We start from the raw sequence: 13,798 nt of genomic DNA, 5'->3' as shown, positions 1-13,798 counted from the left end.
CCAGACTTACTAATGCATCCTAACAACTATCAGTTAGACACACTTATGCAAGACCTGATTCACTAGGACCAACGCTCTGATACCAACTGTGACGATCGCCACAAATCCATATAGACGAATACGTCATTCATTGATTTCATTGTGAGGTATTTGACCTCTATATGATACGTTTTATAAACATTGCATTCTTTTTAAAAGGTATGCCATATGAATACTTAAATCCAAGGTTTTCGACATCTGATGATTTCTACATATAGACAATCACCGTAAATAATGGTTTACAATAATACTTCCGTTGACAATGCAGTCAAAATAGATACATGGTGATGATTTTTTGAATGCAACGTTTTCTCGAATAAAGCAAGTATGACTCCATGCACATAGCTTGTATAACAGATAAGCAAACAGCGGAAGACTTCTAGGAACCTGAGAATAAACATGCTTGAAAGTGTCAACACAAAGGTTGGTGAGTTCATAGTTTTAATGTTTCGTCCTAATCCACCTGGACGAAGTCATCAACATCTGGTCCCATTGCGAGGTACTGACCTAAATATGTCATGTACGACTCCAAGTAACATCTCTAAAATGAGCAAATGCACAGCGGAAGATTTCTTTCATACCTGAGAATTAACATGCTTAAAAGTGTCAACCAAAAGGGTGGTGAGTTCATAGGTTTATCATATACATTCATAGAATTCAGTAATTTTGATAGACCACAAGATTTCAGTTTCATAAATATATATACACTCGCAAGTGTATAAAAGTATTCTAAGTTGTTGAGCGCTTCGGTAACCATACTTAACAATTAATGTGGCATATTCTCTTTATTATGAAATCTCCCTACACTGTACCAAGTGTAGTAAAAACGAAGTACTATGCAATCGTTTACGATACTAGAGCGACTAGCCCGGTTGGGGTGGTCAAACCCGATAGATCTATCAATAGGATTCGCGCTTACATGCTCTTACAACATGTAATTGTTAGTTACCAAGCTATTAGGGAAAAATATGCAAAGTGGTACAACTCAACGTAGAATATGATTTTAGTACTTGTGTCTATTTCGTCAAACATAAAAGCAGCGCATGTATTCTCAGCCCAAAAATATATATTGCAAAAGCAATTAAAAAAGGAGCAAATGAAACTCACAATACTGTATTTTGTAGTAAAAATACATATGACGGCATTGAACAACTGATTAATGTAGGGTTGACCTCGGATTCACGAACCTATATCAATTATATATATTAACACATACAATGGTAATCAAACAACTTTATATATATTTAGTTATGTATTAAGAGTAATATTTATATATAATTTTATTAATACTTATAATATATTATAATGCTTATTTGATATATGATTTTATTAATGTTATATCAATATAAATAATATTATATTATTTAAAACATAATATTATGTAATATTAGTATACATGAATATATTTTTATATAAATATCTTCTGTTTGCAAAATTAATAATTGTAATAATATTAAGTTAAGGATAATAATAATAATGATAGTAATAATAGTAATAATAATTATAATAATAATAAAAATGTTACTTTTAAAAAAATGAAAGTTTTAATAATGAAAACGATAGTTTTTAATGATAACAAAATAATAATTTTAGTAAGAATGATACTTTTAATAATATTAGTAGTTTTTAATAAAAAGATAAGTTTAAATATAATGATAGTTTTAGAAATAATGATGTTTATAATAATAATGATAATAATAATAATAACAATACTGATTTTAATTATAATGATACTAATACTTATGATAATAATAATAAAAATTATATTTATGTTAATAATAATCATATTAATAATAACAATACTTAGCATAACAATAATAACAATAATAATACTAATAATAATAATAATGAAAATGATAATAATAACAAATAAACTACCTTTAAAGCTTTTCCTAAAAAAAATGCCTGAGACAAGGCTCGAACATGAGACCTCTCACTGAACACACAACACTGCTTAACCGTTCGTCCATAATTGTTTTTCTGAATATAATCCCAACCCATTTATATTTAACTCATTTCTGCCCGTGTTCATCTTCATTAATTAAGACTCGTCACTAGCATTATAATCGACCCAGAACTACTTTGGTCCAACATTAGTTTCACAAGCCCAACTAGCAAAACCCTTTATAATTATGGCCTAGTCTATTAACATCAACCAAAACTATCGGCCCAAAAGAGAAACCAAAGCCCAATCTCATTACAGAATAAGTAACCCAGCTGTTTTTGATCGGTTTATAAAAAAAGGTTTCTTGACAGCCGTAACCAATATCATCTTCCATCAATCACGCTACAACACCATCTTCGTTACTTTATCTCCATAATCATCATCATTCAAGTTCATTTTGCAGTAAACAAAAAGCGAATAGGCTGCTGTAGCAGCAATACATGATGTCGAGAAGAAGAAAAAAAAAAAAATATATATATATATATATATATATATATATATATATATATATATATATATATATATATTGGCGGTTTGTGTGGTTCTCAATAGAAACAGTAACAATAGTTTTTACGAGGGTGTTTGGGTTTGGTTACAGCGGACAACAGAACAGGAAGACAGGAAACAGAAAAGTGGAGGTGGCTTGGTGATGGTTTACGGTGGTAATCAGGAAAAAATAGAGAGGGAGAGAGAAAAATTGGTGGTTGCAGTTGTGATGGCTCTCGGTGGTGGTATTAGAAGGTAACCAGAAACAGAAACTTCCCAATGGTGGTAGCATAACAGCAATTTATGTGATGGTGTTTGATGACGGTTATCGAGCAATATAGGAGGGAGAGAGAGAGAGTGATATAGTGTGAGAGAGAGAGTGTGTGTGTGGTGGACCAATGGTGGTTTGGTGTCGGTTCTATGTTCATCGAGCAAGAGGGATGGGTATGGTGGTTAGTTGATGGTAAGGGTGGTGGAGGTACGATTTTGAAGGTGAGCCGATTGTGGTGGCTCGAGTGGATGAAGGGTTTTGATGATTCGATAATGGTGAAAATTGGGAGAGGAAAGAGTGTTTTGGTTCCTGGTTGCATTTCATATATGCCTAATATATACTACAACATAAGATTCTCATTTGATAGAAAGACAAACCAAAATAGTAAAATTCATATTCATATTCATATATCAATAAGTGGTCAAGTTTGTCAGTGATTCTAAAAGCAATATAGACAAAGTAATATAATATATATATATATATATATATATATATATAATTTAGAAACGTGATTACACAATAGTATTCTAAAAATATCTACCGACAGTATTATTAGGAATAGTATTTCGTACCCGTTGTTAATCAGTGGCGGATAAAAGTATTCTAAAAAATCCCATAATTTTTACAGTAATTATCTTTATTTATTTCAGTCATTATCGTATAAAATTTGATCATTAATTTATTAAATAAAAATTACATCAACTGTCTCTCTCAATTCTGAGTAAAGTATAAAAAGTGTTAAAATTAAATAACTAGATCCTAAATACATTTTTAGTAAGTCTAAAATTTATAGAACTCATTTTCAGATCACCGTTTATTTTAAAATCACATAAGTTTCTTTTTAACTCGTTTATTGTCAATCAAATAACAATTGAGTGTTACTTCCGTTTACTAAATAACTTCGAAATCACAAAATATATATTCTATATACTTTATTTATAAATATATACTCTTTAAATAATAATTATTATATATTATTATTATTTTACAACATTAATTATAACAATTACAATATATAATATTTCATATTATAATATATATTAGATATATGCATATCTAATTACAAGTAATCGTATCATGAGTCGTCTGAAATGGTCAAATGTTAAATGAATTCATTAAAACAGTTCAAAAATTTTGAGACTCAATATTACGGACTTTGCTTATCGTCTCGATCCCATAAAAAGATTAAGTTTAAATTTGGTCAGAAATTTCCGTGTCATGATAGTATAATCTGTATATAAAGGTGGATCACAAGATTTCAGTTGTTTCATCCAGAAACATTTATCAAAATATTCTACAAGATTGAGCACCCCGGTACCTAAACTTTAACGTCTATAATAAGTACCCCTGTTTTAACATACACGCAACCAACATGTACAATACACGCAAACCAACGTGTACTAAACTCAAATAGCATACGTCTATTTTATAGTTCAGGCTAGGGTTTCTATACCTGGAACAGACGGGGATGTCAAGCCCTATGGATCCATATATAACTACTCGCGCCCACCAGTTCTTATAACTGGCAGTTACTAGTTACCAAAGCTAAGGGATTTTTGGTTCAAACTCGGTGTAGAATTTAGTATGTACTTGTGTTCATTGCGTTTAAAATAAAGTGCATGTATTCTCAGCCTAAAAATATAGATTGCAAAAAGAAATTAAAAAGGGTGCAAATGAAACTCACCTTAGCAGCACATAAGGTCATTCACCAAAAAGTGACCGAAACTCAGAATATAAAATTAACCGTAGATCTCAACCTAGAGAACATATGTTGGTCAATACATGTCTAATAAGCTAGGTTGGGTCATAGTGTATCACAATCCTAATGCTCGAGACCGACATGCAAAAGTTAACAAAAGTCATCTCAAAAGTCAACCTGACCCAATATGATCTTTAAATCTATACATGTTTATTAACATAGTATAAGTCTTGATAATTGAACGAATTTATAGTTTAACAAACTCAAAATATTATTTATTTCAGGAGCTATGTTATATTTGAATTATCATGGTAATCGAAAATATTTCATTATTTCACATAGTTTCCCAATACTTGTAAAATCAGATTATAGTGTTTATAAAGCTTTAAAAACATGATAAGACAGTTAACTTTGATAATTGTTCAGCAAGACGAGACGTGCCTTATATAGAAATTCATTTACTCAATTAGTAATATTTGAAAATCCAATTTATCAATCTTATAAACAGTTGTTTAAATATCAATTGCAGATTCAAAAATAATTTCAATTAATGTTAATCATAATTCAGTTGACCATAACTTTTAATCCGTTTCTCGAAAACACACGATTTCTAAATGAAAAGTTATTGATTTTTCGTCAGCTTTCCTATGACATGCATATCATATAACTTATCCTAGTAGCATATGTATTAAATTCAAGAGCTATCATAAACTATTTAATGACAAAATTAAACATACGAGCATGTATAATCATATATACTCGAGCACTAGTCGGGGATACACTATTAATATATAAAAGATAAGATATGAGTGCTCACGTATCAATATTGAGATTCAATATTGCAGGAAAGTACATAGACGCAACGGAGATGATAAACACTAGTTTGACCTCACGAGCTATACCCCCGAACCAAATCTATAACCTCCAAAATTATATCCCATAATTTCCTTAACTCTATCCCGCTCATAAAACTCCTTTTGAAATGATTTACTCATAACCTCGTCGTAGTATTTTATGTGTATTATTAATAATAATACTAATATTACTAATAATAATTAGATTAATAATAATATTAATCTTAATAATAATAATAATAATAATAATAATAATAATAATAATAATATATACTAGAGAGCAGAGAAAATGAGAAGGAGTAAATGAAATCGAAGCAAAACTTGAGCTTTTATTGCACCTGAAATAGCACCCCATGCGATCGCATGGGGTTTACTCTATATGGCCATGCGATCGCATGGCATGGATTTCCAGCTCACTTTGTTTTGTTGTTTTGCTTGTCATCATAATTAAATAAATATATAATATATATAATTTATATTAATTAATTATATATTATATTATATTCTCGTGCCTAGTTAACTTGAAATTTTGGTTCCGGTGTCTTGTACGTTTACGTTCGACGTATGTCTTGGTTCCGGTTTTTCGAACGTCCTTTCGTACGCTTAGAAAACTCGTGTTTTATGTCTCATGACACGTACCTTTATTAATAATTAGACTTAAATTGCCAATAAACTATATTACACAAAGTGTATCTTGAACCTTCGAGTGTTTTGGTCATTTGCTTCTTTAAATCATTTTCTCGTTATTTATCAAAGTATATTTAATAATATTGTTTTAAATCAAAACGTTTTATGACCAAGTTAATATTATGTTTTATCACTTTGTAAATTATATATTCAAATTACGTTATTTAAACAAAATATTTTAACAATCAATTCCTATTATATCTAAAACGTTTTCGCACGTTTGAAATTAAATCAATCAAATATTATAAATTTTGGTTCTCCATTAACTATTATCTAGTTCCCGTTAATAGACACATTTGTTCTTACTTGAAAATCATTTTACCATTTTCCGAATAAAACAGATTTCTTGAATCACAGTGGACCTCATAACAGAGACTCATAATCATATCAATGTATCTGATAACTCAATCATTTGAAATTATCTTATAATTCCGTTGGCAAATACGTTCATGTAAAGTATTATACATCTAATACTTTGTTAACTTTTTCAATTAATATTATATATTATATATACATATCTATATACACATAAATATTCGTGAATCATCGAGCACAACCAAAAGTAATTGATTATATGAACACAGTTCAAAGTTTTTGAGATTTCAACATTACAGACTTTGCTTATCATGTCGGAAACATATAAAGATTAAGTTTAAATTTGGTTGGAAATTTCCGGGTTGTCATAATGTGTAAGCACACATTAATGTCCAACACATGCACAAGGGAAGAACAATCTCTAGTTGGGACTTGATGACCATCCAAAATGTATCTAAGTGTATTTTAGGATTACTAGTCTTTACTAGTTACACTTGAAAGCATTGTTCTTCGTTTAGCATTAATTAATCACTAAGTCATCTTTAATTGTAATTAATGTTCTAGTGACATTAGCTTAAGTGTTTTAGTACTTGGTGATCATGCTAAGGATATCTAGATAAGTTTTAAGATCACAAGTTGTTGATTAACACTTATGTGTTATGCCTAATCATGGTTAATTTGTCATTAAGATGTAATTAAGCGTAATTAACCAAGATTAGTATTTTTATGACCAAAACTCAATTGAGTATGGAGAAGGCTTTTATTCAAAGCTTGTTGAGAAAGGTTTCATGAATTATAGATATCGGGAACTAGTCAAACTAAATTTGATCAAAAATGGTGACAGAGAAAACTGCGATCGCACTGCGATTGACCGTGGTGGCGACCGTGCAACTTGTTTTCATAAAACTGCATTGCAATTCTATCTGGGCTTATAACAACCCTCACATTTCCATACTTGAATTGACTAATTTGCCTATAGGGTTGTTATCCATACGTAATATATAATTAAATTCGACGTTGATTAAATATTTATTTTTAGTCGACACGTTTTGTTAACTAAAGTTTATATATATTATGTAAAATAAATTTAGTTAATATTAATGTTAATGAGTACTATATATATATATATATATATATATATATATATATATATATATATATATATATATATATATATATATATATATATATATATGTAACATAATTATTAATTAAATGATAAGTTATTTTAATTAGTATTTATATTTATATTTGTAGCTAATAAAAAAAAGTAAGATTTTTTTAATACATTTCAAGCCCATGAAATTTGAATAATACTATTCTTGAATTTTTTTTTCAAAAACAATCTTATCAAAAACATTTTCCACATTTTTTTCATTTTTGTCAAAATTGGCATCCTTGAAATTTTTATTTTATTATTTTTTTTCCTTTTTCACCTATCATTTTTACCTATAAATACCAACCTAAAACTCATATATTTTTCACACAACCCCTAAATCTTTCTCTCCAAATTTTGAAGAAATTTGAGGTACTTTCTTTTCCTTCTTTTTATTTCATTTTTTCTTTCGATTTACATAAAATAATATATAAATTGGATTAAATAGTAATAAATCATTAAAATTAGTAAAAGTAATTTTTACAGATTCAATTAATCACATATAAGTTATTAAAGTTGAAATATTAATTTATATGTTGCGCTATATATTTATTTTTTATTTTTGTTTCGGTTAGTATATATATACTATAAATCAATAAAAATTAGTATATGTACTTAAAAACTGGAAAAAAAAATTCATAACTTTAAATTAACATAAAAATAATATTAGAATTGAAATCAAAATTTATTTACTATTTTATATATATATATATATATATTCTATATTTTAATCAAAACCGCTATATATATATATATATATATATATATATATATATATATATATATATATATATATATATATATATATATATATATACATAAAATAGATATAAATGATATAAAATATTAAGATCAGTAAGGATTGTATAAAAATTAGTTGGAACTGTTAAGGAACATGTGAAAATGAATTTTAGAATTTTTGGAATATTATTTATATTTAATTATGAATTACTTATTAATTAAACACAAAAACTATGTAAAATTCGTAATAAAATATTAAACTGGACCAAAAATATTTATAAAATTTTTTTTGAGATTATTACACTAGTATAAGACTGCGAAAATTATAAAAATAATTACTTGCGTCAAATTGGTAATTATTATATAATTAAAATCTATTATTATATAATTCGAAGGTAAATTAAGAATAAATATAAAATAATAAAAAATATTTTTTAATATTTTTTTCTACAGGTTATCAGACTGATAAAAACTTATAAAAATTATAAAAATAATTGTTTGGGTTTATTTAATAATTATGTAGAATTAAAATTTTTTGTGAATAAAATAAGGGTAAAAAATAAATACAAAAATATAATAAAAACTTTTTCTTAAATTTTTCTACTAATCTATATGATTAACTAAGACTATAAAAATTATGTATATAATTTTTAGATATTTAATTAATTATTTAGACATTTTTAGATAATGTTCGATTAATAAAATACTATTATTTTTGAAGTAATTTAGGTATTTATTTAAAGGTAATTATATTTAATATATATATATAAGACATACTAAGGTATAATAACTAAATATTAAATAATATTTAGGTTATGTTATCATTATTAAGTACATTAATAATTCGTTGTGTGTATACACCTATAACGCGAAGGTTATAATTAAAGATAGCATACAAAGACTACAAACATCACCGCTAGTTGTGGCCTAGGGTGATCCTTGTTACCATTATGGGACGCTTGTGGATCTCGAATGCCAAGACTTAGATTCTGGTCAAGAGATCCTGGGTCGCTCGGTAACAATAGATCATTCGAGTGACTTGCATGTTAGGAATGAAGTTTGGGTGAGATTGTACAACATCTTTGTTGAGGATTATAACCCGAACATTCTTAAACTAGAAGCTTACTATAAGTGGAAGCTTTCCATAAATAGTAGGTTTCTAAAAATAGAAACTTTTGAGAAATAGAAACTTTTCTCGAAAACCGTCACTGTTAATATAGTTGCTATATTAATAAACAAACTTTATGTTTGTTAGACATTAACTAATCAAAGATTATATCTCTAGGTTAAGATCTCTGATCACTTACTCCATTCATTCTTCTTTGTGTGGAATAACTTACTTGCTACTAAGGTGAACTTCATAGCCCCACTTTTTACTATTTCATAACAGTGTTACAACTTTAGGGTGAGACACATGCTGGCTTTTAAACTGTTTTACGTTTAGACACAAGTACTCAATTGTTAACTATGCTGTCTTGCTTTGATTTATGCTAAATTCCTACCGTAATATCGTTAATTGCTACGTATAAATGCAAACTTAATTATTGTGAGTAGGCCTATTGAGAGTAACGTCCCTAACCATTCGACCGTTGGTCTTTGGTTACATAATAATGATTCCACGACACTGACAGTACAAGGTGTCATAGGGTAAATTGTTTAGTAGCGATATTACAAACTGTAGCAACACTTTTAGATTGATATATCTATATTGATCAACTTTAAACTAAATCTTGTGGTCTAAAACTTTGGATATTATTTATAAACCTATGAATTTCACTCAACCTTTTTGGTTGACACTTTAAGCATGTTTTGTCTCAGGTGATGATTGAGTTAGCTGCTACTTGCTACTAGATGATTGATGTATGCTTTGCTGCTTGCATGGAGTCCATCATTCATATTTATCATTTTGTTTAGACATTTTCCATTTACTGTACTCTTATGATGTAAAACTTTGAATAATGCTTTCGCTGTTTATTTAATAAATAAAACATCTCATTTAGAGTCGTTCTCCCTTATACACTTGTGTTATGATATTAGTTAGTCACAGTTACCCCCGGCCCCATTTAGGGGGTGTGACAGATTGGTATCAGAGCAGGATTGTTATAGAGAACTATGATTGCATTTTATGTGTGCCTTATGTGCTAGTTAGGGTACCTTAGCAATCTTTAGGACTATAATCTTTCATGCCTTAGTTTTAAGTACTTTTCCCTTATATCTTACCTCGTGCTTTTATGTCATCCTTAGAATCATTCTAGTTCTCTTTCCTTCTTTCTTTTAGGATGTCTAACCATAATCCGATCATCATCTCTGACTCCGAAACTGAAGGATCAGTCAAACGTAATCTGATCATCATCTCTGATTCTGAAACTGAAGGATCAGGCAACTCACCAATTTACGCACATGCTACTCCACTTGCATCACCAGTTTATGTCCCTACTACACCGACTGCATCACCAGTCTATATGCCCGCTACTCCACCATATTCACCACCTGCTAAAGAATCCCAAATTGATGCTGACTATGATGGGGATGATGATGAAGAAGAAATCATGGAGGAAATTATTGAAGAAGAAGAATCTGAACCCGAGAAGGAGTCTGAGCCCACTGTTGTCTTAGCTCCCTCTCATAAGAGGAAGGAACCTGAGACACCCATTGTTGAAACCCCTAGTCCCTCCAAGAGACTTAAACACAACTAACTTAGTTATAAAAAATAAAAATAAAAACTCAAGTGTTTTTCATATAAAGACTTTGCCTACTCATCGTTTTCTGTGTAATAAGGATAATTTATCCATTCGTTATTAATAAAAGTTAAGTGTTTGTTTTTAAAAATCTTGTCTTATCTCACCATATCTATATGTGTGTGTTGTGTGATTATTATGAATCATAATTGCAAACTTATATTTATAGTACCATAACTCTTCAATTAATACTTTATTTATGTATTGAAGAAAATGACTAGTGGTGCACAAACAAACGACAACAACACTACTCCCAACATCACTCTCTCTGCTGAGCAATTTCAGATACTTTTAGCTGCCGCCCAGGGCAACCACAGCAATGGCAACAACGGTCAACAGATTCTCCCCAAAACTTGTTCATACAAGGATTTCTCAAACTGCAAACCTCCAAGCTATAAAGGAACTGAGGGACCAGTTGAACTAACCTGGTGGTTCGAAAAACTTGAGTCTATTTTCAAGATGTGCAATTGTTCCGATGTTGATCGCGTTAAGTTTGCTACAGGATCTTTATCTGGCAGTGCACTGACTTGGTGGACCGCATACTCTCAAACTGTAGGGCTTGATGCTGCAAATGCCATCCCATGGATTGTCCTAAAAAGAATGATGACGGACAAGTATTGTCCGAGAAATCAGGTCCAGAAAATGGAAAGTGAGTTCTGGGAACTTAAGGTGAAGGGTACTAACATTGAGGCTTATACCAACCGTTTCTTAGAGTTGGCTACATTGTGCCCCGACATGGTACCTACGGAACACAAGAACATTGAACGTTATGTTGAAGGTCTGCCTGATGAGATTCAGGGTAATGTGATAGCTGCTGGTAAGGAGACCGTCGATGGTGTGATATTGATGGCTCAAAATTTGGTAATGGCGAAAAGAAGGAAGCTCGCCACTAATAAGCAAACCGAAGTAAAAGCTGCTGATAATAAAAGGAAGTTTGAGCCTGCTCAAAGTTTGGGTCAGGGTTCAAACAAAAGGGTTAGTGATGCTACAAAAAGTGGTTATATTGGAACAAAGCCGTTATGTAGTCGCTGTGATAAGCATCATCATGGGAGGTGCACTGTTGAGTATAGTAGGTGTAAGAAGATTGGCCACTTAGCCAAGAACTGTAAGGTTGTGCTACCTGCAACCAACACTCCAGCTGCAAAGACTAATCCAACCGTGCCTATTTGTTACGGTTGTGGGGAATTTGGGCATTTCAGAAACCAGTGCCCTAAGAACAAGACTGCAACAGCGGGTAATACTAAGGGTAGATCATTTGTCATGACTACCGAAGAGGCCCGTAAAGAAGATGAAGTTATAACGGGTACGTTCCTTGTTAACAATTGCTATGCTACTGTTTTATTCGATTCCGGTGCTGATAGAAGTTATGTGTCTACTGAATTTTGTGCCTTATTCACTGAAAAACCACAAGCCTTAGAAATCAAGCACCTTGTAGAAGTAGCAAACAGTAAGGCTATGAAAGTAGACAACATTTATAAAAATTGTGATCTGATTCTAGCCGACAAAAACTTTAAGATCAACTTACTTCCAGTCGAATTAGGAAGCTTTGATGTAGTCGTAGGGATGGATTGGCTAACCCCGTTGAGAGCTGCAATCATGTGTTATGATAAAACCATTAATATTCCTCTTGAGAATGGTGAAACCCTAATCATACAAGGAGAAAAGAGTGGTTCTAAACTTAATATCATCTCTTGTATAAAAACTCGTAAATACCTGATGAAGGGGTATCAAGCCATCTTAGCTAATGTTAAGAAAGTCGAACTGGAAAAGAAACGAATTGAAGATGTTCCAGTGATTAGAGAATTTCCTGATGTTTTTCCTGAAGAACTCCCTGGTCTCTCACCTCAAAGACAAGTCAAGTTTCAAATCGATCTAACTCCCGGTGCTGCACCTATTGCAAAGGCAACATATCGACTAGCTCCATCCGAAATGAAAGAATTATCCATCCAACTACAATAACTCTTAGAGAAAGGATTCATTCGTCCTAGCTCATCTCCATGGGGAGCACCTGTTCTTTTTGTTAAGAAGAAAGATGGCACGTTGAGAATGTGTAATGATTACCAAGAACTCAACAAGTTAACTATCAAGAACCGTTATCCACTTCCGCGTATTGATGACCTATTTGACCAACTGCAAGGGTCAAGTATCTATTCGAAGATTGATCTTAGGTCAGGGTATCATCAGTTGAGAGTCAAGGAAACTGATGTTCCCAAGACTGCCTTCCGAACTCATTACGAACATTACAAACTTCTTGTTATGCCTTTTGGTTTAACAAACGCACCTGCTGTATTCATGGATCTTATTAACCGTGTATGCAAACCTTATCTTGACAAATTCGTGATTGTTTTCATCGACGATATCTTAATCTATTCCAAGAACGAGCAAGAGCATGTGCGACATTTACGTTTAATCTTAGAGTTGCTAAAGAATGAACAACTGTATGTCAAGTTCTCCAAGTATGAATTCTGATTACGAACAGTTCAATTTCTCGGACATGTGATTAATAGTGAAGGAATACATGTCGATCCAGCAAAAATCACTGCTATTCAAAACTGGGAAGTGCCTAAGAATGCGAAGCATATTCGCCAATTTTTGGGACTTGCTGGTTATTACCGAAGATTTATCAAAGGATTTTCTATTCTGGCGAAACCTCTTACTAAGTTAACTCACAAAGGGAAGAAGTTTGAATGGTCTGAAGAACAAGAATCTGCATTTAAAATTTTAAAGGAGAAATTGACCACAGCCCCGATTCTATCTTTACATGAAGGAAACGAGGATTTCATAGTTTATTGTGATGCCTCAAATCAAGGTTTCGGTTGTGTATTGATGCAACGTCAAAAAGTTATTGCATACGCATCTAGATAACT

General features: G+C 30.8%; 1 protein-coding gene across 1 annotated transcript; it reads left to right on the top strand.

Moving 5' to 3' along the window:
* Positions 1 to 11,144: 11,144 nt before the first annotated feature.
* Positions 11,145 to 12,890, top strand: LOC139902517 (uncharacterized). The gene is made up of 3 exons (XM_071885131.1): positions 11,145 to 12,234; positions 12,343 to 12,521; positions 12,654 to 12,890. The coding sequence occupies exons 1-3, from the start codon at positions 11,145 to 11,147 to the stop codon at positions 12,888 to 12,890; spliced, it is 1,506 nt and encodes a 501-aa protein (XP_071741232.1).
* The last annotated feature ends 908 nt before the right edge of the window (positions 12,891 to 13,798 follow it).

Source organism: Rutidosis leptorrhynchoides, chromosome 3 (assembly GCF_046630445.1).
Source record: "Rutidosis leptorrhynchoides isolate AG116_Rl617_1_P2 chromosome 3, CSIRO_AGI_Rlap_v1, whole genome shotgun sequence".
In the NCBI taxonomy this organism is placed as follows: domain Eukaryota; kingdom Viridiplantae; phylum Streptophyta; class Magnoliopsida; order Asterales; family Asteraceae; genus Rutidosis; species Rutidosis leptorrhynchoides.
Note: the sequence above shows the minus strand (reverse complement) of the source record. Positions and strands in the feature narration are given on the sequence as shown.

Bases quoted from the DNA above. Each gene is read 5' to 3' on its own strand.
- LOC139902517 (XM_071885131.1), top strand. From the start codon at position 11,145: ATGACTAGTGGTGCACAAACAAACGACAACAACACTACTCCCAACATC. The intron at 12,235-12,342 runs GTACGTTCCTTG...AAAAACCACAAG, and splicing joins AGAAGATGAAGTTATAACGG to CCTTAGAAATCAAGCACCTT. The intron at 12,522-12,653 runs GCAATCATGTGT...TACCTGATGAAG, and splicing joins GGCTAACCCCGTTGAGAGCT to GGGTATCAAGCCATCTTAGC.